The sequence below is a fragment of the Temnothorax longispinosus genome, chromosome 5 (genome assembly GCF_030848805.1).
Source record: "Temnothorax longispinosus isolate EJ_2023e chromosome 5, Tlon_JGU_v1, whole genome shotgun sequence".
NCBI classification, from domain to species: Eukaryota; Metazoa; Arthropoda; class Insecta; order Hymenoptera; family Formicidae; genus Temnothorax; species Temnothorax longispinosus.
This window is the reverse complement of record NC_092362.1, coordinates 15846607-15874021: the sequence shown is the minus strand read 5'-3', so window position 1 is coordinate 15874021 and position 27415 is coordinate 15846607. Positions and strand designations below refer to the sequence as shown.

General features: G+C 42.6%; 1 protein-coding gene across 6 annotated transcripts; it reads left to right on the top strand.

Moving 5' to 3' along the window:
- Positions 1-18858: 18858 nt before the first annotated feature.
- LOC139813542 (armadillo segment polarity protein) lies at positions 18859-27386 on the top strand. 6 transcript variants are annotated; one of them, XR_011732170.1, is made up of 11 exons: positions 18859-19104; positions 20572-20635; positions 20713-20943; positions 21024-21818; positions 21905-22173; positions 22262-22603; positions 22763-22936; positions 23085-23387; positions 24479-24575; positions 24902-24963; positions 26269-26407. XR_011732170.1 is itself a non-coding variant. In XM_071779091.1 (10 exons), exons 2-10 carry the CDS (start codon positions 20599-20601, stop codon positions 26448-26450), a joined length of 2445 nt encoding a protein of 814 aa, XP_071635192.1. In that variant the 5' UTR covers positions 18859-19104; positions 20572-20598; the 3' UTR covers positions 26451-27386. The 6 variants fall into 6 exon arrangements, 4 of the variants coding, with proteins under 4 accessions (XP_071635192.1, XP_071635195.1, XP_071635196.1 ...); XR_011732169.1 differs by having other exon boundaries at positions 24464-24575; XM_071779091.1 differs by lacking the exon at positions 24902-24963 and having other exon boundaries at positions 24464-24575; positions 26269-27386.
- Positions 27387-27415: the final 29 nt, after the last annotated feature.

The following is a 27415-nucleotide window of genomic DNA, read 5'->3' as shown; positions in this document are numbered from 1 at the left end:
TGAACGCAGCCCTGAGCCGACCGTGCGCGGCGCAAGCGCGAGCCCGAGATGGGAGATGTTTTAAGGGAAAGCGAGGACTTTTCCTCGTGAACCTTTGCACCTCGTGTTCACATCGTTAGATGGTCTTTTCCTGCCGAACCGTCGTCGGATGCCCTCGCGTATCCGAGTGATCCGTGAATAATCGTTCGACATCCGACGAGTAGGTTAAGTATCCGGCCGCGATCCTTATCCGCAGGCTTAATTACAACCTTATCAACATCCAGAATATTTTTGAATATTTTTCGGAAATCGGAATATCGTTTTTCATACGAAAATCGCGAGTGCAGTGAGATGATGCAATCGGAGCGTTACCCGCCATTGTAATCCTGTACTTCGAGTACAGGAGTACAAAATATATATTCTTGTTATTTGTTTTCAGAAAAGCAATTGCAAGTCAATTAAGAAAATTATTCAACGCACAGACCAATATCCGGTCACAGCCGAACGCCGAGCACACAGCCGCCGCATACGTACACGGCTGTTCGCTGCTATGTGCGCGCGTCCGTGCTAGATGGTGGAGGGTCCCAACGTCCACGAAATAACTCACCACGTGTTCCAACATTTCTTTTCTTTCATGATTTTTTCATTCTATATGGAAAAACTCAAAACTGCCTTGCTGATAAACAGTAAGTAGTATAAGCGTAAGTATAGCCAACGTAAGCAATTTAAATTTTGCAATTTTTTTCTTTGGTGCACGTGAACATGTGTATGCCGTATGTTCTTCTACCGTGTGAAACACAGTACCACGTGGTAGAGCATGTTATAACGCGTATCGGAAAATGAGATAAAAGATACATTAAGTAAGATAAAAAATACATTTCGGAAAATCTTAAATTTATGTTGTACAATAACTGTAAGAGTATGCGGTAAGACGTAAGCAGTAAAAGTTGAGCAACTACAATCGATTATTCTTGGATTGTAAAAATCTTATTAGTCAATGGCTTACTGCTTACGCGTCTTACATCTACTCTTACGACTATTGTAGAATGGAACTTTATAGTAGTCATTTAGAAACTAAGCGTAAGTCTGGCGAATGTGAGCAATCTAAATTGTGTAATTTTTATGTTCTTTCTTTTGTGCTCGTCCACGTCTGTCCCACGTGGTAGTAGAAGAACACAGAGCTCCCGATATTTCAGATTTATAAAAGAACATTTTTCTACATTAAAGGGGAATACCTACCTTAGAAGCGCGAAAAAAAGGTAATTTTTGTGAATTTTTTTAAGGAAACCTATATGAATTATGGTATTGTTATTTTTTCTACATGAAAGTACACACTTTTAAGAATATGTTAAATTTTTTTTATTAAAAAATATTCAATATTGGCGGAGTATTCTTGGGTTCTGTCGACTGCCGCAAAAAAAAGGTCCTCCGCGGTGACCACTCCCATTTCATATGTAATCATCAGAATCAAAAAAACCAAAAAGATTATTAAAATTGACACTATAATTTAGTCTTTAACGTAGGGGTTTTTGAAATTATCGATTTTTGACAAAATGGCGGGCGTTTGAATTTAAAATAGCGATTTTTAGGGAAAAATTCGGGTTTATTTTGCCGATAAAAAAAACTAAGTCACTTTAAAAAATATCCTACAATAAAGACTAGAAAATTATGTATAGAATAACCACTAAAAATTTCAAATTGATCGATTTAGTGGTTGCGGAGATATTTTGATCACCGATTTTTAAAACATGCTTTCGAGAAAAACGCGTTTGAAAATTGAGCAATGAATAAATCGCGAATTTTACAACTTACATAGAATCATCGATTCCAGGTCCATAAAAGTACTCCACCTTGCTTGGAATCCTCATATCATCTAAATTTTGTTTTCGAACTTTCTAGGTAGGTATTCCCTTTTAATAAAATTAAAAAATAACTGTTATTTTCTTTAAAATAATTAATTATTTAATAATGATATTCAACACACACATGCAAACTATGTAATAATGTCAGTACTTAGCAATGCGAATGGAAGCAAGATAAACTTATTGTTAGATTATACATATAATCTTAACGCATATGCTAAAAAAGAAAGGATTATTAGTCTTCTTTTAGAGAAACAATATGACAACCCACAATAAATCTTCATATTGGGAGAGTTGTAGTCGATATCCCTATGTCGGCAGAGTATCCGTAGGAGAAGAGGATAGGGTTGACTTCATCTATCAATTTGTGAACAAAAGATTTGTTGCCGTGGACCATTGGAATGTTAGCATATTCCATACTGCCCCTGACATAATTGGGCCACCCAAATTTCAAAATTACGGACAACCAGTTCATTTACCAATCCCTTTTTGTGATATGGAGGTACGTGTATTTTCTGGTACTACCTATCTCTGTTACAGTCCTGTACAAAGTAATCGCTATATATTATATGTTACAAGATTTTCTACTATTTGACAATTTTGATTTTCTAATATAGGGGATAAAAGATGGTACTGGTATTTCAATATCTCCGTGGCGAAACAAAGATTTCATGAGACCCATTGAAAGGTTCATCAGACCAAGCAATTATGATGCGAGAAGCGAAAAAGAAAAAGGATATATTGGTATGCAATATTTAAATCGATAAATAAGATATTGTTAAGGAAGATACGTTTTTGCTGAGAATAGAATAAATATAATAATATTTTCTATTTAAAGATATCGAGTTTCATGAAGCTGTATATCCAATCAGAGTTTGTATTTACGAAATATATAATCCTGGAAGCGTAATTCAAATTTGGGCTCAAGATTCCAATAATCACTGGATTCTGTTGTGGATTGAATCGTTTCAGATTGTACCCCCGAAGAAATCAAGATTATTTTCTCCACCGCTGTTGTGTCCGTGTAACTTTAAAACCAAATTTCTCAAACTAGTATTTAAGGACAGTTCACAGGTCTCTTACACAAAGCTGGATGCTGTGATGCTCATCGGTACATCAGAATTGATCCTATCCAGAAATCTTAACGAGAGTTTAACTAATCTGTTCCAAAAAATTAATTGCATGTACTATCCATACCATGACGATGATAATTTAACAACAGATTCAGAAAGTGCACACTTAGATATACTTCATCTGCAACAGAATTTTTCCAAATACTGTGTTATTTGTAAAAGGTATTATTATCATCGACATTAAATAATATTTGAAACTATTTTTTCTGTTAATAATAAAAATCAATTTAAAAATTAATTTGTTCCGATAATATTTGCAGCGACATAAAAAGCGGTTTTTATGTATTATTCAACTCGTTGAATACATGGAAGAATTTGATGCACAAAACGGTATCTCAGAAGGTAATCCCTGGTTATGAGCAACCTCTTGATCAGAGATATCCGCGTCGTATTTTCTTGAAAAGTAATCCGAATTGTGCCAAGAGAGTGAAACTTTCATTGGATGAATCCAAGGAGCTATCACGTTGCAGTTTATCTACGCTTCCTGTAAAGTATTCTAAGAAGTCTATTTCTCATCACAATATTTATTACAATAATGACATTTTGTACACTTTGAGTATTAAAGTATTTATTTTGTATTATATTAATTATATTTTATCTTTACAGGATGAAATACTACTAAAAATATTTAAATACTTAGATGTACTAACATTATGCCGCATAAATGAAGTAATTAGGCGCTTTGATATTTTAACACGGGATTCTCTACTCTATACACGTTTGAACATGCGATATATTAGATCTGAAAAACGTATGTGCAATATATTTTGTTATTTTACACCTAGATATAATAAATATTTGCAACAATTAGATCTTACAGGATGCAACTTTGATGTTAATAATTTCGTAAACTTTCTTGATAATTGCGGCAGGCGTTTAACGCATTTAAGATTAAGTGACTGCAACGATGGAGAATGCTTAAATCCTGTCCTACTTAAAGTTTCAGAGACATGCAAAAATTTGAAAGGTATATGCATATAGTATATGTATATAATTGTCAAGATTATTGGTAAATTGTATAACAATTTGTAATACAAATTTTTTTTAAAATTGGATCTAAGTCATTCTGACATAGACGACGAAGGATTTTCGTATCTCGAGGGGCTAAATAATTTGGAACATTTAAACCTTTTTGATACTGATGATATAAGAACCGAATGTTTTTGCAAAATACTGCAAAATAATCAACGGATGCGTCAATTATCGGCAGATATCGACTTAATGAACGATGCAGTTCTAATAGAGTTGGGAAATTCGTGTCGTGACTTGGAAGTAATAGATTCACTGAACGCACGTGATCTTACATCTCAGGGTATTAATGCTCTCGCTAACTGTAAGAATTTACAAAAAGTGAATCTTGATCTGTAAGTGTGTGTGCTACATTTTCTTTTAAAACACACATTATTGTATTCTTTATTGAAATTTGTTTGCTTTTTTTGCAAGCATCTTGAAAAAGTTACATGAATTTCCTCTTGCAATTAAAGTACTGTCTAATAATTACATCATTTTTGTTACAGATGCGGATACCACCCAACTCATAATGAGAGCTTATTTAAATTACTTTCCTCTTATCAAAACTTGCAAGAAGTTTATTTGTGGCATGCTATCCTCACTGATCACCAGTTGGAATTACTATATAGCGCAGTGCAAAAACTTAAAAAAGTTATATCTTGTTGCCGCGAAACTTGATGTACCTGATAAATGTTCCGTTATTTTGAAACAATGTCCTAAACTGCAGGAGTTTTATTTCATATTCTGTAATATAAATCGATTGGTTAATGAATTGTTTAATCAGTGGAAGGAGAAATATCCGCACGTGTCCGTCTATACATTCTATACATTCTGACAATTGAAATAGTTTTTGTATAATAGGTTAGGACAAATCAACTTACTTTTTATATGTTACTTTTTATATTTTTATACTTACAAACTTACTTACTTACTTTGTAAAAATTATCTGCTAAATTAGGTTTAAAATAAGTTAATCTTTAATAAAAACGAAATATTCACATTTATTTATAGTTTTGTTATTTTCGAACCGTTTTATCTTTCTTTTCTTTTTCATAATTTGAATTTTTCGGGCGATGGTGTCATTTCTTTGTTTGAAATAATTGTTCAGCGAAATACTAGAAAAACTACATTAATAACATTGTTAGTAAATTCTTGATAAAAAATACATAAAAATATGATTATAAGCAATATACATAACGTAATATGCAGTATACATGTCTTTGCAATAGCCATTTACATCGTATTTCGTAGTTAGTTATCAGGATTTCTCAAATTCGCGATCCCACTGATTTTGTTATCCCTCGTTTCCTGTGTCGCATGGAAGTCAAATAGCTTCAAAAATTTTTTTACAACATGCAATGAGTATAAGAATAACATAAAAGTAGGAAAAAATATCAAATTTTTTAAGAACAGATTTACGCGAGCGATTAAGATTAAATTTTACTCATTAAAATCTGCGCCACATTGGAATATGTAAGCATGTAAAGAAGAATTCGGCGTATTTATTTTAATTTTAAAGAGTGCGCGAATATTTGTCTTCCCGGGTGATAAATTTTAGCTAATGAAAAATGAATAAATTCTTGCTGCAAATACGATATTATGCCGGTAATATTTTCATATAATTTAACGCGAAGCCGCGCGCGGAGGCATTAATTTCGTTTTGAAGAAAGACACGAATCCGTCGACCGGACGATAAATCCCAGTTCGGAGAAAACGCGCAAACGCCCGCGGCGCAGTCGCGTTGCATTTATACATCACCTACCATGTAAATGAACCGTTTAGCGAATGCGAGGACAATATCTCTCGCTAATAAGTCACCGTGTCGTGCCGGCCGTTTTCGCCATCGCGAGAGACCATTGCACGTACGCACGTGCGAAACGAGAGCGCGAACGGTTGAGGGAAATAACGCGATCGGCAATGAATTCGATCTAACGTGAGAACCGGACCAGTCGCGACCAAAAGGTGAGGCCGAGGGATCCGGGGCCGAAGGATCATGTCATGCACACGTGCACACACCAGCGCACGCATGCCGACTCATTTCTATATACATATAAATATTAGAAATACATATATATCAATATACATATATATATATATTGTATATATATATATATATATATTTGTGTGTGTGTGTGCCGACATATGTGCATACATATTTCTATATGTATAGATACGTACGTACATACATCTATATATGCGTGTGTACAACTATATGTATACACAGAGAGGCGCTCCACCTCGCCGAGGCTCATATAATTGCTGGCATCCATAACGCTGATGTATTTATGGCATTAACTCGCCTCTTTCTCGTACGCTGCCGCTCCCGACCCACCCCGCCGCGGCCATGCCCGTACCCGTCATGCAACCACAAGTAGAAATAATTGGTTGAAAACAGCGCGCTCTCAGGCGGCAATATATCCAGCTTACTCCCCGCTGTCGCATCGCTTAGATCACTTCCCCGCCACCAAAACTCCCTGCCCAGTCCGCCTCCTCCGTTCTCCACCTTTCTCTTCAGGACCGATTCTCTCTTCCCCCGCAACCCTCTGTCCCCCTTTCCTGCGCGCGGCCGTTTCTTCGACGTACCCCTCCCCCACTACCGCGTCATCGTTCACCACTTTCTTCTTCTTCTTCTTCTTCTTCTTCTTCTGCAGCTGCCTCTTCTTCTTCTCCGTCTTCCTCTTTCCACCGGACCGCCGCCCCGCCTCGCCCCGCTCATTTGAATAGCCCTTATTTATGAAAATTGAATTGAATGCTTCTCATTTATGAAGGTAATTGGTACCTGTCACGAGGCCTGCCGTAGGATATCCTACTTTATACGCGGATAAGCGACGATAATTATTCTTGCAATTGAATTTATTTCTATAAGTCTCGTTTTCCTTCGTCCGAGACGCGTTGGCGCTCGAGCGGTCACCGATACGCGCCGATCGTTCAACCCCCGTCGCGACGCGCGGCGTCGCGTGCTGAAACACATCCCCGTTGGCGACGCGCGAGAGAAACGTCGATTTTTTACGTGGCCCTTCGAAAGGATTCCCAGAACGAACGCGACTAGACGGAGCGAAGAAGAATCCTAGACAGAGTTGTAGGCGATTTGCGAGCCCGAAGGCGAATCGTGGCGGGGGAGCAGGAAGAACGGGGGAGTATACTTGCTACTAATCTCCGATAATTTATCGTCGTGCAACCGATATTTACTGGCGTTCCAGTAATTAACGGCGCGCAATCAATCGCCAATCCCGTCGCGATAATTTATTGTTACCAGTTGAAGTTAGCGTAATAATTATCGGCGAGCGCGATGTTCGTTATCCTTCCGCGTGATAAGCTCTCTGTCTTTTTCCTACGCCGAGTCGTATGACCGCGCCGTCGCGTTTGCATAATGTTAAAAAAAAACTTTTTCCCCGCTAGCATAAGACTGGCATTAATTTCTTTCTGGATACACACATACACTCACATACTTTACACGTACGTAACACGACTAAAATTTATCACGAGCTATTTCGATGTATTAATTGGCAACGGCGTTGATCATCGACCCTTCCTTGAGAAACGGTGAGCAGTTCTAAACACGCAACGCGATTCTCATATACGACCGAGCGCGGAGCCTCTTTATTCACGTCGTTATCGCTATCGTTATTGGTCAAGGCTCAGTCGAGTTGTGCAATGCATATAGGTATATACTGCCAGACTATTATCGATTCACGAATTCTCAATAGCCCGTTGGCGGAGCCTGAGAGAAATACGAATAGCGATGAGCAGGAGAAGCTGAAGATTAAAGAACCGAGACGCGCTTTCGGATTATCAAACATCAATATCAAACTCTCGTTGAGATATCAATTTCGCGATATAACAAAGTGACAATCTGAATAAGTAAATTCGAGTGTATGCGCGAGACAAAACCGATAAATTGGATTTCCTGTGAAGGATGCATTTTTTTAGTCGTTGAAATACAATATGTGATTGTTATATCGTTATTAACGATCATTTTCTTATCAACAACTAGGTTTTTCAAATTTATAAGTAGTCGTTTGTTAATTTATTGGCAAAATGGTATATATTTTGTTTGCGTTTGCGGACATCTGAAAATAAACGAAGTCCTTTCACACGTGACTTTAATTTTTTTGAAGTTCAATTTTATAACGTCACTATCGAAACAAAAGTACTAAAATATAGAATTAAATTATTTTAATATGTAGCTGTACACCTTCTGGTTAAACCACACATCTCTCGTTAATCTGTACTCTTTTTAAATACACTCTCGCGCACTTTTCTTATTGCTGGCGATCGCGGTACTTCTCGGAGTCTGCGATCGTAACAGAGCATCACGCCGCAGGGACGATCAAAGGAATCGGCACAGTGCATATACGTGTGTCCATAATTTTAATACCGTTGCGATCGCCCCTGATTATCGGCGCGAGTCGCAGACGAGGAGATTCCTCCGTAACAGGGGGAGAGAATTCCCTGGGAGTCGCCGGCGCCACCGGCCGATCGCTGTCGCGTAACGCGAAAAATTATCGTTCCCCGATTGCCGCGTAATGCGTCCCGACGATTCCGCGCCGACGACGAGGCGTTCAGCTTTATCATCGCGTTTTATTAAAAGCGCCCAGTAGCGCATCCGCGACTACCAATTATTCCATCGTCGAAACCAGTTGAGGTCGCAGTTGAGGTCGCAATCCGTGGAGTTTATCCTCGGATCCGTTCGCGATGGGCCGGGAAATTGCGCGGATCCACTTTCGATCGCGGCCGAGCGCAGTTCGATATTTACGAGCGGGTCGCTTCGAATTCCCCTTCCCGCCTCCTCGAGCACACACGTCGCTGCTGATCGGAACCTTCGGTCGTATCATTGCCCCTCCGAGTGTTCACAAGTCATAGGCAATAAAGATCTCTATAAAAGTATCCCTCCGTTCGTCATTCATGCTGAAGCTAATAATGCATTTCGACAAAAAAACAGCAACTAAGAAAAAGTTAAATGTAGCTTGAATTCTCTTTGCCGTATTGAGAAGACGTCGTGGCGAGCGCAGCACAATAACATTTCGCAAATTAGTTATGAAATTAACGGGCCGGGATTGTCACCAAGGCTGACGCCTATACGGCGATCTCGGGTCCGCTATTAGTTCTGGAATTATGTCATAAAACGTAGCGGTAGGTTTAAAACGCGTTTATGTAGGTAGTCCCGATGACTCCAAGGATCCCCGCCAGATATATTTCCGCCGCGACCGGATACGATCGGTCTTATCGCGAGATTGCGGCGTTGCGCCGAGATCGAACGGAGAGGAGAGCGGGGAGAGCCGGAGGATCGCGGACGGGGAGAACCGTCGTACCGTGACCGTCGGAGGAGTCACTTGCATCTCGCCGAGACGCAACAATTTCCGCCTGTACTCTCACAGCCCGCGCGAAACTGCCTGAATTCGTTTCCCGAGGCGCTGCCAGTCTCGCCGGCGCGATTCGGTATTTACGGGCAATCCGTATTATTTTTCTGTCACCTCGCCGGCGTGTCGTAAAACACTCTACGTGAACGTACAGCTGCGAGTTGGCGTCACCCTTTTTTGCGGGATGCTGCGACGCGTTCCCACGGAGATTACACGGCAGAAACGTCGCGCGGTCAAACTAGTTTCGAAGGCAGTCAATAAACGCGAACGCATTGAACGTTCATCTAAACACGTAATAATCTTTCCGCGCGAATTTGCCGTATGCTATCGCTTCTGTTCTTGGAACCGCATATACGAGATAGAATCAACGTGATAAAACAGATGGAATCCCAATGCAATTTTCCTCTTTTTTATTAACATAAAATATGCTTCATCAATATTCATTCTTCAAGGGCCAAAAAAACATAATAGTTTTCCTCACATTTTCTTTCGGCGCTAGATTTCCTCGATGTCACTTTCAACTTTATCTAGTTCTAGTTCTGGAAAGAGACAGAAGATCGCTGAACCTCAGATGACTACAGAATTAACAGGGATTAACAAGGACGGCCGTTGCATTTTTTGCATCTCGAATGAATGAAAACTGCGATCGCTGATCTCTCGAGCGTTCGTCGATGAGACCACGGTCGACCCGGCGTCACCGGGAGTCCTCTACGTCATTAAGCACACCGGTGCGACCGGTGTCTAATTAAGCGAGACGTTAAGTGGGGGCGTTCGATAAAGCGGGACCGTCCGATAAATTCAATTCGCCGGACAGCCGGTTAATACTCGACAGGACGAAGGAGACCCGTGGAGAATGGTTAAGGAGGGGCGGAGAGGGTGTCCGGAGAGGAGGCAGGTCAGGATAAACCGCGCGTTTTTCACGAAGATCTCGTTTCGCGGACAGAGAGGCAGAGGATGACGGACCGAGCCGAGAAATCGACGACGATTCAACGGACAAGAGATGGCAGCGAACGGGGGCGGGAAAGAGGGCGAGAGGGAGGAGGGAAGGGCGCTTTCCTGCGCGCCCCTCACCCTCTCCGGCCGACATCGTGTCGAGGAGCGGAGATATGCAAACGTCTTGCCGCACGATGGTTGGACATAACTCAGGCACACGTACGCGAAGGGGTACGGCGCACACGGCCGCGGCCGACTGAGGACACTATAAACCTCGATACCGGGCGAATAAAATCCCGGATTTACAGTCCTGATACCGAGCGAGAGACGGTCCTGTCCTGTTCCGTCCCGTCCCGTCCCGGTGCTGTCCTGTTTGTCGCTGTCGCACACGGTGTGGGTTGGCTCATCAGTGATGGCCGTGTCCCGCAATATCTTTCCCCTCGACACACACACCATGGACCCGTGGACCATGGACCGACCGACCGATCTCTCGAACTCGTACGGCAAGATGACGGCGCTCGAGGACGGCGACTCGCCGATTTCGCTACGCGCGAAAATCGACACGCCGCGGCGGGAGACGTGTAAAGTTGCGATAGCAATAACGATTTCTTTGCCGCGTGCCAAGCATTCGAACGGCAGTTATATTTCATAAATTGTTGGGGGGATTGTGAGCTAAAATCCGACTTGTGACGACAAATATTGAGAAAAAAAGAACGTGGTTATAGAATTGAGAACGTAATTGATGCGATAATTGTCAGGGTTGTATCCTATTTCTATTTTACAATTTACGAGTATATCTTTCTGTAGGTGTTCTCAGTACTGGAAAGAATTAATAAAAATTGTTTTTTATTTTATGACATGCGGTATTTTGCAAATAAATTTTTTTTAACTCTGCATATTTTCTTAGACGCAGGGGTTCTACAAATGAACTCTTTCTTTTAGACATCTGCGATCCGTATTGAGAAAGACATTGTTTTGCGATATTAGTCATATATTTGATATAATTCGTTGTGACTTTAGTTTATTGTTCATCACACAAAAGCGGCTTTCGCCGTTGGTGGTGCGCGCCCGTGCAACTTTTGCAAAGACTTAGAAAACAACTCTCTCTCTCTCTTTTTTTCTTATCATTCCTCCCCATATGTAACGCAAGGCCTTATACTATTTCAGGACCTTCAATAACCTATCCGTGCCACAAGGGCGATAGGAGCTGTCAGCCCGCACCCACACGCCGCGAGGGTGCCGCACGGCGCGTTGCGGAACGGCGGATAAGCGCAGGTGTGTCGCACAAAATTGTCTGATGGACATGCCGAGTGCATTGATCTCGGTGACCTTCGTCGAGAGTTCTCCATTCGGCGACGATGACGTCTTGCTGCGGGAGGCGCATCCCGCGAATGGTATCCGAACGAATGCATCAGGACGACCCCGAGGAAGATGCCGTACTTCCCGTGTGATCGCGGATAATGGACCGTAATACTCGAGTACTTAGCAGAGATACACCCGGCCTGATTGTCATCGAGGCGGGAACACGATCCCGCCGTAATCATTCGCGTTTAATTAACCGCGAGGCGATCTCCGTGCCTCGATCGCAGCTGCGCGGTACGCCGACCACCTCAATCCGATTCCGAGGTAGCTCCCGATTCCCTGATATAAACGTGTCTACATCTGATCGCGCGTATGATACCAGGGTTTATCGGCGGCCGGCGCAGCGCGGAGCGCGCTTCTATCTGGCTCTCGCTCGTAGAGGCGCGGAGCGAACGTTAAGATTATTCGAGAAATCGTACGGGGGGGTAAAAATCTCATTTTATACTGCATAAACATCCGTACTTATTTCCTCTTATGCCAATTAATTTGTGACTGTATTGGCACTCTCTCGTACAATATTTATATGTATATTTATAAAAGCAGCTATGATCGAATAACTAGAGAAAGAAAGAGTGAGAGAAATTGTTTTTATTAATAATAAAATAGAAATAAAAGTAACGCACATACACCCACAAGATTTGAAATGTGATTTGCCGAGAAGGGACGTGAATCATTCCGAAAAAAAATCGTATTTTTTTTTCAGAGAGACAAATTACTCGATTATAGGCTGAACGAGAAGAAGAGGCTATTGTAGCGCACGACAAAACGTATATATTACGAAATTCGGCCAAGGAAAATGTGCCGGCTCGAAACATTGCGTTACAAATCCGTCGACGACACGCTCGAGGTCAGCGTTCCTGCTCAAGGATACAGCGGGACAGTCAGATTCCGTCCCGCGGGAGCGCCAGTTACAATCGATCCTGACGCTGGTCCCGGTCCGCGCGCACGCTTCCTCTTCCGATTTCCGAATGTATACGTTGATTTGTCTGCGTCTTGGGAGTAGCGTGAGCGCGCCGAGCGTCTACCCCGGGCGAGGTGATGAATCAGGCATCGTTCGTCGTCCACGTCGTGGCCTGTACTCACCCTCGCTCGACATTAGCCGCGAGACTACTCCATCAAGCGCGCCAGACGATACGACTGTTGGAGGCCCGATCCCTCCCGGATCCTTATTCGTCCTTCACGTCCCACGGGAGACCAGTGGTCATTTCCACCTATCCACGTCCCGGACTTGCAACAAAAATGACCGTCTCTCTCTCTCTCTCTCTCTCGCTACACCCCGGTACCGCAAGTTGCGTGAAGGGTTTCTCTCGAAGCCCGTAAAGATAATTAACTGAGTACTGAAATAAAACGAGCGTCCTACCGAAAGGAAGCTCGTTGTATTGAAAACAATAAAATCTCTCGATGAGTTTAGATCTCAATTCTATAGATATGCGAGAATCATTTCTATTTGCCCATGCAAACGAAACGATTGATTACAATTTAGCTACATTTTTCGGGGTGCACCATCGAAAATCAAACTTGCAAAAATTATATCACTAGTAAGCATATTTCAATGCTAGTCTATGTGTTAAAAAGGATTTTATTCGTTCTTTTCGTAAATATTCTGTTTGACTTTTGGCACAGTTTCCGAAGGATTAAAATTAATCTGCGTTCTCGATGAAATGTGACCAAGAAGGAAGAACCGGTGAAGGGAGAACCCCTCGATATCCTCGATACCCTGCGACGAGGGCCTGTAAATAAGGTGCAGCGCACAGTTTCTTTCTCCCTCTCGATGCGTAAACACGGAGCGTTGAAACGTGCACGGACACTAGATAAGGCAGAATCCGCGCAGATTCCGAGAATGCATATAATTAAGCACGCCGCGTGCTTGCCGCACACACATGCAGGAGGACGCTTTGTATGGCGCACGAGACATGCTTACGCGTGCCTTATATAGACACGCGTAAATATATACGCCTAGTTCTATCGATGGGGTGGAACTAGCCCTGCTAACCCTTAATCGCTCGTTTTCTCCGTCGTTTCTCATATAGCTGATGCGCTAAGTGCATTCTATTTAACTTTCAACATTTTACAAAAAAGAAAAGAATAGATGATTCTGTTTGTTTCGTTTAGTTAGGAATGGTATGTCGATCCAAATCTTTAAATGATAGTATATTATATCAGAAATATAACAAATCTGCGAAAGATACAGTGTATTCTTTTCTAGAGTGACAAGTTTTTTTAAGTAATTTAGCAACAATGACTTATAATTAGGACTATCTTATCGAAAGATGGATAAAATATTATTCGAATTTTTCTGAATGCATTGACGTCATGATAATGACAATTGATGTATTTGTTCCGAGGAATATTAACATTTCTGTTAATATTAACGTAATCAAAATAAGTAATATTTTTCTGTCCTTTATTAATATACATATACATGTACAGTTACATTCTTCTCATATCTTTTCTTCTGTCATAAAAAACGCGAATTTTCATTGATAGTAAGAATACAAATTTAATAGCATATGCTAATAACAAGAGGGTTTGCTCGTATACGAACTAAGTATCAGATGTCTGAGGTTTTCCAGGCCGATCCTGATTTCTTGTCCCGCGCTCCGCGGTGATCTATGGATCAGATCGCGTTCGTCGAACCGGGCAACGCGTGTCCGTCCCCCTCGCGCGTCTACTTTATTGTCGGACCTCAAATGAGAATTTATGCAGCATAAACGCTCGTGTCAGCAATGCACCCCGTTTGGGTGGGGGGGGGGAGGGGGGACACACCGTTGAGCAGGCATCTATCACGCGGCGATGCCGACCTGGCCGTTCTGCCTGCAACGCATTGCGAGTCCTTGTCGCGCAGGATCGTTCGGTATTCGAGAAATGTCGGGCACCGAGTGGCAGAAGACACCTCATTCGCGGAAGGAAGGGTGAGAAGCGTCTCTCGGAGAATTTCGCGCAATTAATCTGCGCATATATTCAATCTAGAATAATCCCTTTTTCCGCTTAAAAGTTCAACCTTTTACGAAACCTTTACAAAACTCAAACAAGTTATAATAATAATTTCCGAAGACTTGGAATAGCAAAGCAATCAATTGCTGTTCTCTGTATACCGAGGGACAGCGCGCCCTTTTATATTAATTTCTAAGTTGGAATGTAATACAGCGCAGAGCGTCGCGGCGTTAAGAGTCGTGCAAACACGAAAGAGTAAAAAGCGATGTGCATTTTCGTTGCCACGTCTTTTCGACGATATTATTATCGGGACGTCCTCCGACGCGCGAAAGGTGCGCGCGAACACACGCAGCTGGTAAAACGCGCCGGTAATAAACGACCGCGATGATTTTGCCCCGTGTCACCGCACCGAATTTAAAGTAGGCAACGCGCGACTTTGCCAATCTGAATAAAGGGAGCAATGCGCTCGATATGGCGAGCGTGGCGTGGGCTAGATCGTCCACCTCTCCCCTCTTTAGGCTCGTAAATAAATGAAACCTACGAGAGAAGATACCGCGTCGTCGGAGTGGCGCGTGCATAAATAGGCGGGGTTCGCATAAAAAGTGCGTGCATTCCCTCTCGCGGCGTGAATCATCGTAAAAGTGTTCGCCTGTTCAATATATTGTACTTACGCGGAGCATCTCCGCCAGACGAAAGAGCGTGGTTTCCTTTTGTCTGACACGCTGCATAATTCCCCCCCCCCCTCTTTCGTATGGCAAATCTTACCGGACGCGCGCGCCGTTCCACCGGTCGAACGAATATTTCAGTAATTTATTTGCATAACGCCGAGCAGAAAATCTCCATCCTTTCACGTATCGATCCACCGGAATTCGATCTATTCATAATAAAAGAACGGATATATGTTTCTCGAGTTTATTTCCACATGTGCGTGATGTGTTTTCCATCGATCGTTGTTGCATGCCGAAAATAATTAATCCAACATAATCGTGGAAATATTAAAACAGAAAAATATATTGTCAAATATGTTAAAGGATGAAATTTAAACCGAATACGTTAAGTTAAATAACACTTTGTTATTGTTAATTACCATGTGTGTCGAATTTATTATTTTCAAGTTTGAACAAAACAGTATTATTTTAACTCTATTGGTCCGTTGAAACGGGCGAAGAGAAAGACGTATGAAGCAAGAAGAAGGGGAGTGCAGATAAAAATTGAAACACAGAAATGACAAAATAAATGTGGAAATAATGTGAGAAAAATGTGCGGAATTGGGTCTCCTCGAGGATTCAAGAAGATCCGAGACACACGGACGGCATCGTACGTCGATGATTAACGATCCACTTCAATTCGGCATGGGGGAACGCCGCGGTATTTTTCACCCCCGTCGACGTTGGAACACTCTAAATTCCCAGCGCGGATCGACTTCGTGGCGTTTACGTAGATTAACGCGGAAGTCTCCATCACCACAAATCATTATTAGCATATTATCGGCGACACTTATCAGGGCGCCGCGCGCTTGCGCTTGCGCGCGCGCGACGTTTCCACCTTCCACCCTCTCAAATAAGACCTCGCTCATAAATCAGAAAGTGTCTTTCCTCGACTCGGTGATATTTCATTCGTTAACAGGTATATAATTACGTCCGCCAAGCCGAGAGGTCCGTCCCCGGCGATCAAAACGTTTCTTCTCACCCGGTACGCGAAAATATACGCGTGCGAAAGGGGTGCGCGCGTATATAGAAGAAGAAGAGGAGGAAGAGGAGAAGTCCTCGCACGCGCGATAAACAGGCGATCGTAAACTGACTGGTTTATCGGCCGATCAATGACGCATCTTCATGATAAATATTTGCCTAAACGCTCGCGCGCGGCGGATTACCGTTACCTCCCGTAATTATGAGCCCTGTATTTTAGCGCGGAGGGAGGCCGAATAACGCGCGCGGAATACGTTTGGCCTCTATCGACGCGCCGAATGCGCGCATTATCCGATCCAAAATAAAGTTCAAGTTTATTATCTTCTATCTGCATTCGGATTGTGATAAAGTGTCGGGATAAAACGTCGCTTTTACAGTATTTTATGAGCTTTGGAAGCGACGATACATATTCCATCGACAGAGCGACAAAAACAGGATCGTATATAAAACAAGTGATGCGAAGGGGATCGATCGTCGACCCCCCCCTTCCTCCCTCCTTCCCCCCTTCCCCCGTATCACTCCCTCCGTCCTGGAATAATTAAAATCGCGACGCTTGATCCGGCGCATCTCTCGATCGGCGAACTCGCTTATGTAAAAAAAAAAAAAAGCAAACAAACAGACGAAAGAAAAAAAAACTTAATCGATATTTATCATTAATTGCGGCGGATCCGCGCGCGGATTTATCGCGCGCTTCGCGGCTGTATTTCATCGGCCGGCCGCCGTATATATCCCGAAGGAAATTTTTCCACTTTTTTTCAGTTATCCCAGCTCAATATCAGCGCAGACATAAAATGTATCATCACCGCTCGAAACGGAAGGAACGCTACCGCCATCACGCATCCGAAAATTAATCGGCGTGGGCGCAGCCGATAACGAATGGTGTTCCCGCCAAACGGCCAGTATATTTTACTTTGCTCTCCAGTGTCTGTTATTTTGTGCGCATTCTGGCTGTCCGCCCGGCACGATTTACTCCGCCGGTCTCGATCAGGAATTTTCGAGTCTCTCGCGCGCGCGCTCGCGCACGGCGCAGGCCGGACAAAATACTCGCGGATCCATTAAAAAATTGCCGCCGCTCGCGCTTATCGTTTTCGATAATTCGCGAAAGTCTCAATCGCGAATTACGTCCGTCATCGGTCCGTAATGTAATTAACGCGATTAATAACTGAATTAGTTGACGATAAAGTTGAAAAGACATTTTATACAATTCTTACACACACATTTGCTTGCATAAACTTTTTGTTGTTTACAGCGTCAAAGTTACTTAATCTGCTCCAAATTTTATCTAAAAAAAACTTATACTGTATTCTTCGTTTCAATATCTTATCTTTATTTCTTGTTTGTTTTTTTTACACTGTTATTGCGTTTAAAAAGATTTATCTCGAAGCGATTAATAGATAACGTTTAATAGTAATAATAATAATATATTCTGTTTAAGGACGTTCTCTCGTCCTTATACTAGAGAAAATCGATTTTCTTAGGATTTTCTTGAAACTGTGAATATACGTTAATTTAGGTGTGCTTTATGCGTGGTATAAATTTCAGTACCTCTTCCGGTATAAAAAATAAAGATACTGAGCCTCAAAGTTTCAACTTTTACTAATGAAAAGGTTTTCCATTTTCTCGAGGTGATTCCTCGTGTCTTCTCTCGTTCTTTGTATACTTCACCGGTCACGTTTTGTCATTGCACCTGTGGGGCCCGATTCTCTAACGAGAAACGTATGTGCAAACTCTGCTCTAACAGAAAGGCTGCAAATTGATTGGCTATCGCATAGTTTTTAGCCAATAAACTTGCAGCTTTTCTGTTAGAGCAGAGTTTACGCATACGTTTGTCGTTAGAGAATCGGGCCCCTGCAGAGATGCCTTTCTTCCGATGCACCGCTGTTTATCGTGTTGCAAGCTTCAGGCGCGTCGGTAAGTTGCACACGTTTTAACCCTTTCACATCCAGCGAAACATATATGTTTCAGCATATTTAAAAAATGTCTCTAATAAATATTGAGTCATTAAGATCAGTAAAAACAACTCAAGTACATTTCGTACTTCATTTCTTAGATTAGAATGTTAAAAAATATGGATTTGCAGTAAAAAAAAGACAGACCTTTAATCAATTTATTCATTTGGCAGTCATTTGTCAATTTAAATGAAGTATATACCTAATAAATCTCTTTGGATGAATTAGAGTTACATTTTTAAAATATTAAATTAAATTAATTCAATTATAATTAAATAAGTTAACATTTATAAAAATTGATTTCTGCATTTAATTAACTTTTTGCATTTGATGCTAAAATTTGTGAAACGAGTTTCTCGCTCGTTATACTCCGGCCCTTTTCTCGTAAGAAATCATCATAACTTCATCCGGGAACGACACCGTCTTCGCTCCGCGTCTAAACCGAAGCGGAACGCTACAGAGAGGTGACGGTTCGATGCCCGAGTCGGCCAAGATGAGAGGGAAAGAGAAAAAGAGGAAAAAGAGCGGAAGAGAAGAGAGAGATAAATCCATCTCTCGCTCCATTCGCTTCTATCCACTCCTATCGCCCTGCAACACAATTCAGGATCGGCGCAGGCGGCAGGTGGCGCTCGTGCTATCTGATGCGCGTCGCTTTCCGCCATCTTTGGATAGTGAGAACGTTGTTGAGGCTTCGCGACGGCGAGAGGAGTGCCAGGTCGGCTTACGGCGGGATTATAACGACAGTGCGCGAACGTGGTGTCGAACGACTGACGTGGTGATAACGACGACGACGAGGAGGTGGCTGTCGCTCGCCAGTCGGCGAGGATCGAGTGTCGCGTGCTGAACGGGAACTCGCGGATAATCGGGGGACGCGGAGTCAAGCACGCAGCACGGTAAGTGTTCGGGCTCGGCGCTCGCGGAGCGCCATTGCGACGCTCTCTGCTCCGCTCTCGAGAGAGGAGAGAGAAAGAGAGAGAGAGAGAGAACAGCGTCGCCGCGTCGCGAGTGTGTTTACGCTGGGTGTGTCAAAGTGCCTGCCGCCCACACGCCGGAGAAACTTGCCGTCGGGAAACTTCCGGCCGGACGCTCGGCGCCGCGCGTCCCTCCTATAAGTACGTCCCCGACGGGACGTTCAGGAATTCCACTCGACGAGTAACGGAATGCTTCCCGGAGAGAAAGAGAGAGAGAGAGAGGCTGCGACATACACGCGCTAATTCGCGACGGTTCTCAAGTCTCTTGCGACTCGCGATATTCGGAGTACTCCTCGAAGCGCGAGCCTTCGCGAAAAGTCTTCCGCTGTTCGAGAATCTTTCTGCTATTATCTCTCGTGTCTCGAGAAAGCGGCGTGTCAAAGGAAATCCTCCGCTCGAGCTGGGTCCCGGAGTCGATCGACGGACACGACATGCGCGTCGGTGCTCGATACTCTTCGCGTGGATTCTTCTTCGTTGCCGACGGAACCTTTCATCTCCGGTGCTCCTCGTTCCGACGGCGATCTCCGTCCGCTCTGTCTCTCCTCCTCGCCTTCTCGTCGCTCTCTTTCTCGCCGACACCGTGTACATACGTCCGCGCGCGCGCAGGCATATGCATACACGCATGTACACACACGCAAGTTGCCTTTCCCTTCGCCTCCCCCGCGCTCGTCCCTCGCCGCCCTCCTCCCGCGCGCGCGGCCTCGTCGATTGTCGGAGAAACGGTGACACATCGCATATTTCCCGGAGTCCTCTCTCTCGTTATGTCACGCGGCCAACGCGTCTCCGTCCCACCCTGGATTCCGCCGCGGGGGAACCCCGCCGCGTCCGTCCCGTCGGCTACACCCGCCGACGGGTGCAACGGCACGACGCATATTCGATCGCGGCCGACCGCGCGAACACCCACAAGCCTGAAGCTGTGCGACGCGAGAGCGAGACAGGGAGGAGGGGAGAGTAGAAAGGGAGAGAAAGAGAGAGAGAGGGAGGAGGAGGGGACCCTTCGATCGCGCCCACATTCCGTGCGGGAGCATCTTTCCCCGTCGGAGCGGGATCCACTGACCCACCGTACCGTTGTAGTATCCCGCAAGTGAACATTTTGGCGAGCGTATGTCGCTTTAGACTCTTTAGAGCGATTTCTCTCTGATTCACTCGCGGCGTTCGGGGGGAGATCTGGGACGAGCGTGTTCGCCCCCTCGCCGAGCCGGTGAATTGAACACTCGGTCTCGCGTCAGATGATGGGAATGTCACTCTGCGTTTGGCCCCTTTTCGCGTTGCCGGCGTGATTTCCTCTTTGCGTAACTGGAATAGAGCTAACTGGACGTTGAGAGAGACCGCACCGTAGAACGGAGGGTCGCTAGACGCTGACGGAGATTCTGCTTTTGTTTATTTCAGGTGTGAAGGTAACTTCCAGCCGGAATCATGAGCTATCCAATGTCGACGAATCAATCTAGGCCGAGTAAGTCACGTTTGTGCGATACATTGGTCTGTCGTGATAGGGACGCGCGTGGAACTTACGTTTATTTTGGGTTATAGTGTCCCAAGGGAATTACCAGGGCCCGGGCGACCTGCCCATGGGCTCCGCCAAGGAGCAGACACTGATGTGGCAGCAGAATTCCTACATGAACGACTCGGGCATCCATTCCGGCGCTGTCACCCAGGCACCATCTCTGTCCGGCAAGGAAGATGAGGAGATGGAAGGGGATCAGCTGATGTTCGATCTGGACCAAGGATTCGCACAGGGTTTTACGCAGGATCAAGTTGAGGGTGAGATTACCGATCACCTTTGTAAATCTAACATTACAGAATTGGATATTGTGATAGAGAATGGTGTGACGTTCTTTCAGATATAAATCAGCAGCTGAGTCACACTCGATCGCAGCGCGTCCGCGCTGCCATGTTTCCCGAAACCCTGGACGAAGGTGTAGAGATACCCTCCACGCAATTTGATCCAGCCCAGCCCACCGCTGTACAGAGATTAGCCGAGCCGAGCCAAATGCTGAAGCATGCCGTTGTCAATTTAATCAATTATCAGGACGATGCTGATCTTGCTACGCGCGCTATCCCGGAATTAATCAAGCTGCTGAACGATGAGGATCAAGTGGTCGTTTCTCAGGCAGCTATGATGGTACACCAGCTGTCTAAGAAGGAAGCCTCCCGACATGCCATCATGAACAGCTCGCAAATGGTGGCCGCCTTGGTGCGCGCTATTTCTAATAGCGACGATTTGGAATCGACGAAGGCCGCGGTCGGCACTCTGCACAACTTGTCGCATCATCGACAAGGCTTGCTAGCTATTTTCAAGAGTGGCGGTATCCCTGCGCTTGTAAAACTACTGAGCTCCCCGGTGGAATCTGTTCTTTTTTACGCGATAACGACGCTGCACAACTTGTTGCTTCACCAAGACGGTTCTAAGATGGCCGTGCGTCTTGCCGGCGGTTTGCAAAAAATGGTCGCTCTACTCCAACGGAACAACGTGAAATTTCTAGCCATTGTTACCGACTGCCTGCAGATTTTGGCGTATGGAAATCAGGAGAGCAAGCTAATTATTCTTGCTTCGCAAGGCCCGATAGAGCTCGTGCGCATCATGCGCTCTTACGAGTATGAAAAACTATTATGGACCACTTCGAGAGTATTGAAGGGTAATTATTTCAAATTTATCGTAATAGTCTCTTGGAATGGTAATTAAATTTTTGCGTTTATTAATTGGTGATTATTTTGTTTGCAGTATTGTCTGTTTGCCCTAGTAACAAACCCGCGATTGTGGAAGCTGGAGGCATGCAGGCACTTGCTATGCATCTTGCAAATCCGAGTCAAAGATTAGTCCAGAATTGTTTGTGGACACTGCGTAATCTATCAGACGCCGGCACAAAGGTTGACGGACTCGACAATTTGCTGCAAAGTCTCGTGCTTGTGCTCGCATCAGGAGACGTGAATGTGGTCACGTGCGCCGCTGGCATTTTGTCAAACTTGACTTGCAATAATCAGCGCAACAAGGTACGTCGAAATAAATACATTTCTTTGCGCGTTTACCGTTCTTACGCGTATATCTGACTTAGGTTTTAATCTTTTAAATTTTATTCAGGTTGCGGTGTGTAACTTTGGCGGTGTGGATGCTCTAGTTCGTACGATCGTCAATGCTGGTGATCGGGAGGAGATAACCGAACCGGCGGTGTGCGCCTTACGTCACTTGACCTCGCGTCATAACGAAGCGGAAATGGCGCAAAATTCCGTTCGATTAAATTATGGTATCCAGGTTATAGTCAAATTACTTCACCCGCCGTCGCGCTGGCCATTGGTGAAGGCGGTTATCGGATTAATCCGCAACTTGGCTCTTTGTCCTTCTAATCACATCCCGTTACGCGACCACGGCGCGATACATCACCTTGTGAGACTCTTGTTGCGCGCATTCCAAGATACTCAACGAGTGAGTATAAGCCGTTATATAGAATAAAAATATATTTTGCATAATAACAATTGCAATAATTGTACAATTAATAACAATTGTATAATTCTCTACTGAGAAAGTGTTTAGGCGTTTTTATTATTCAAATACTGTCAAAAATATTATTTTTTTTATTTGCAGCAACGATCATCGGTTGCTAGTACCGGAAGTCAACAAACATCGGGTGCATATGCAGATGGAGTACGCATGGAAGAAATAGTGGAAGGTTCAGTAGGTGCTCTTCATATTCTCGCAAGAGAATCCCATAATAGGGCGATAATTCGATCACAGAACGTAATTCCGATTTTCGTACAAGTACGTATCGCTATGTTTACGAAAGTGCTTACTTTTTTTGAGTTTCTTAAATTATATTTTAGTCTAAAATGATAAATTTAAATTATTCTGTATTTATCGTAACATGCAATTTTTTTATTTAATAACAATTCTGTTTTTTCACTCGCAGCTACTGTTCAACGAGATTGAAAATATTCAACGCGTGGCAGCCGGCGTACTTTGCGAGCTGGCAGCCGACAAAGAAGGCGCCGAGATGATAGAACAAGAAGGTGCTACCGCCCCGCTGACAGAGCTGCTACACTCCAGGAATGAGGGTGTTGCTACTTATGCAGCGGCAGTGCTATTCCGTATGAGCGAGGACAAGCCTCAAGAGTACAAAAAGCGACTTTCCATGGAGCTGACAAATTCTTTGTTCCGCGAGGACACAAATCTATGGAATAATGCCGACTTCGCAATGGCCCCGGATCTTCAGGTATCGTAGAGAACAAATACACCAGTGCACGTCATTTTATCTCGTGCCGTGGCGAAATAGATTTACTTGCAAACACTATGTAACATAGCAAGTTTTAGTTTTTATGTACTAGCTTTCCCTTTTTTTAATTTACTTTTGCCAAGTACTTACCAGGAATCAGGTTTGTAATATAAATGGAAATATATTGTAGTGTAGAAGTATGTTAAACACTTCTCGATGGTTACATTGTGTTCAGTAAATTGCCACGTTATAACAGCTCTTACTGGTTATAGAGACATTCCCCCTAATTATAAAAAAATCAGGTATTTATATGTTACAAGGTTTTCCCCGTGTAAGATTAATTTCACGCACAGCTGTTTATAAGTCATGTACAGCGTTATTTATCTATTATTTCAATTTGCACCACTAAGTCATCTGCAGTACTCATTAGGTCATTAGCGTGCTATAGCGTTTAGTTCTCATTATCCATCGGTTACGCTTTAGACTTTTATCGTTATATTTGTGGAGATGACGGGTATATAATGTGAAAACTAATTTCATACAATTTTACATTGCTTAACAAGTTATAAACGAGCAGTTTTGAAATGTTTGCTTCCCTTACGCAAAAAATGCACTTTATAATGCGTATTTATATTAACTTGTAAACTAAATTTTTAGTTTTACATGCTTAAGCTTTATAACATACAGTTTATTATGCCCGAGGTTCAATTATATTTCCATGACTTTTTTATATTAATATTCAAACATTGAGAGCTTAAAGAAGACGATATGGTCGTGCCTAATGGAGCAATGGATCACGAGATGCAGTTAGATAAGATCTTACAATTGATAGTTTGCAAGATTACAATTTGCATGGGAATGCGTTTTGTTCCTTCTGCAGATGTTTACTTAAAAAATCGTCTTTTTATTTTTATTACTTTATCATTCATGTTATTATTCATGCAAGCCCCCGCCTCCCCTCGCGTTGGCCATTTTTATTATCGTACAAAACTTGCCAAGTATAGCGCGAATCTTGCCGTATTTCGGGGTACCATGACGCGCCCTCCCTTAGAAGAAATGCTTTGTGTTGACCTCAGCTACCTAATCTTCAGGACATGCTCGGCCCTGAACAAGGCTATGATGGTATGTATGGCCAAGGACCTCCTAGCGTACACAGCAGCCATGGCGGCCGGGGTTATCAACCGCAAGGTAATTTATATGTTAGCCATTTTATTCATCGAATGTTGCTTCCGAACAATCGACTTGTTACTCGATCGAGGGTAGCCGAAGCTATAAACGATCATACAAAACGAATCTCATTCTGTATAAAATGTGTTCTTGTATATAATCCGTCATGACAAATTGCGTATGCCGTATAATGACTATAACGGGATGATTGTATACGCGATAATGCAACCTCGCGAACCAATTCTGTCTTGCATTGTAAATACGAAGAAATTTAATCAATTTACCACTCTCTTCGATATCACCTCTAATATAAAATAATGCATTTTAATCGTATGTTATTTTAACAGCAGCTTAACCCATGGACTTAAATTAAAATACAGCCTATCAACAGTTTCTCGCAGTAACATAGGTGACACTTGGTCTTCATGTATTTTTCTGGTTTTCGTTATTTGACTGTTTGACGTCTAATTGATTGTCAGTTTTAACTGCATGTTCAATGTTACATGTAGAAACTTTAAAATTTGTCGCGCACGCTTATTATTATTAACTGTATTCCACAAAAGAATCTGATAACTTTACTTTCACAGCAGTACATATGAGAACTCGTATAATATGTGCCCTAATCGTCTATATTAAAACTTAGAAAAACACACAGTCACCGCTTAACATTTTTATTTCCACAAAACATATTTTCTTAATTATGTACATAATGTATAATAATATATTATCTAGTCTATGAATAATGGCGCGATCGATGAAAAATATCTGAACTACTAAATATAGAATATTAATACTTGATTGATTCCAAGAAGACATTAACAATTACAAACTATTTAATTTCTTTGATATTACAACTCAAATCACCTTATTCGTAATTACGGATGTGTCACTTGATGTATATGTAAGACACTGTAATGTCAAGCTACTTCACCTACGCATGCTTACGCTGTTTTGCACGTAAATACTTACTACTCTTTTATTATTTATTATTTATTCCCACTGTAATACGCGCTTTATATGATGAAGGAGTCGCGTAGGAGGATGATATTTGTAAGTAACTAGATAAAAAGTTTTCTGCAGTTTATTCTCCAAAAGGAAGTATTGTATATATTCATCGAAATTGAAAACAATAATATTTAATACTTTTTTCTATTTGTCTTATCACATGGTGACACGTGGCATATCGAGCTTCAACATTACCAAGTGTATCGCTTATTTCGTTTTTAGTACTTGAAGCTAAAAAAGCTAAAAGTTAGCTAAACAAGTTTTTGTTTTAATTTGTACATATTTATTTTCTACAGTCTATTAGTCTATTAGTCTGAGATTATTTAGTATTATTAGAAAGTAGCTTCTTTGTGGGTTCAATAATTTTTATCGTGCAATCTGGTAAAGATCTCTGATGGAAAAATGTATTACAAATTAATGAGTAAATATGGTAATCGATTAAACACGATATGTCAGCATTATGATTATAAAGTAATCACATAAATTGATTAAACAATAGTTTAAAAAAGGAGTAGTTACTTTGGAGACACATAGCAAAACTCTCTGTATCTCGTAAAGCTAAAAGACTGCCAAAGTACTTCACAAGTTATGTTTCACTGATCAATGAAGTTTCTGCACTCCGCGTGCAGTGTGTAATATTTATCGATGTTAATTGCCGTACGAGAGTGTTATAGGCTTTTTGTAGAAAATGATGTTTTCCTTGCGACAGGTTATGACCAGATACCAGTAGATTCGATGCAGGGGTTAGAGATAGGTGGTGGATCGACGTACGGCGCAATGGACACTATGGACGTAGCGCACGATGGCATGAGTTTCGAGCATTTGGAAGAGCTTCCTGCACCGCCGCAAGATAACAACCAGGTCGCGGCCTGGTACGACACCGATCTCTGAATCCGTGCCGTTATCGATCTCACGAGACAGCGAAGGAACTCAAAAAGAGCAGGAGCGTTATTTTAATTAAAGTACTAAGCGAACTTTCATAGTAGAGACTCGATTATCCGAGCGCTACAGTTGAATGTCCGCATTTTAGACTCGTCAGGACCAAACCAAGTTGTCCCGATCTTTCCCCGCAAGTTTCTCATTTTTATTTTAATGACATATGCATACAATGAACATGTCCTTGCTATCTCTGTCTCTCTTTCCCCTTTTTTTTAAATCATTTTCTTGCCACTTATGATCGGCAAGCCGAGCGTCGATTGTTGTTAGGTGGATGACGTGCCAAGTGATCACACAGTGCTTGGTATCCCGATTCATGATACGGACGTTTTACTGTATTCGAATAGTGTACCTTAAGATATGTAAACGATGTATCTTAATAATTAATTAAATGACGCTCGGAAAATCGGAGTTCTGCATTTACAAGACTCATCTTTGACATGAAGTAATACCGATTGGTGGGCTATCGTGTCTCGACCGTCTTTCGGTCCGCGAGAAGCCCCCTTCGAATACGGCTGCATTCCGATATTCACTCTCAGCAACTGAAAATCTATGGTATACGTGACGTAAAATATAGATTTGCAGTACTGACAGTGAATATCGGAATCCAGCCTATAAAAGATTGGTTAGTCGCGCTATAGTTGACATCTTCCTATAGTCCACGTTTGTTTCGTCAAACAGAAAGTGAAAAAAAAAAACATTCGCTAATCCATATCGACCCGAGAAAATGTATCGCCTGTATGTAATCGCCTAATATGATCATTCACCCGAGCATATTAAACATTAATATCGATGTATTAGAATTAAGAAAGACACATGTAATTCGTACACACATGTATATGTATCGTTTAATTGTCTATACAAATAAACCGAACAATTAAGCGACCAATATTTCCTTGTTTCTGTTTATTATTTTTTAT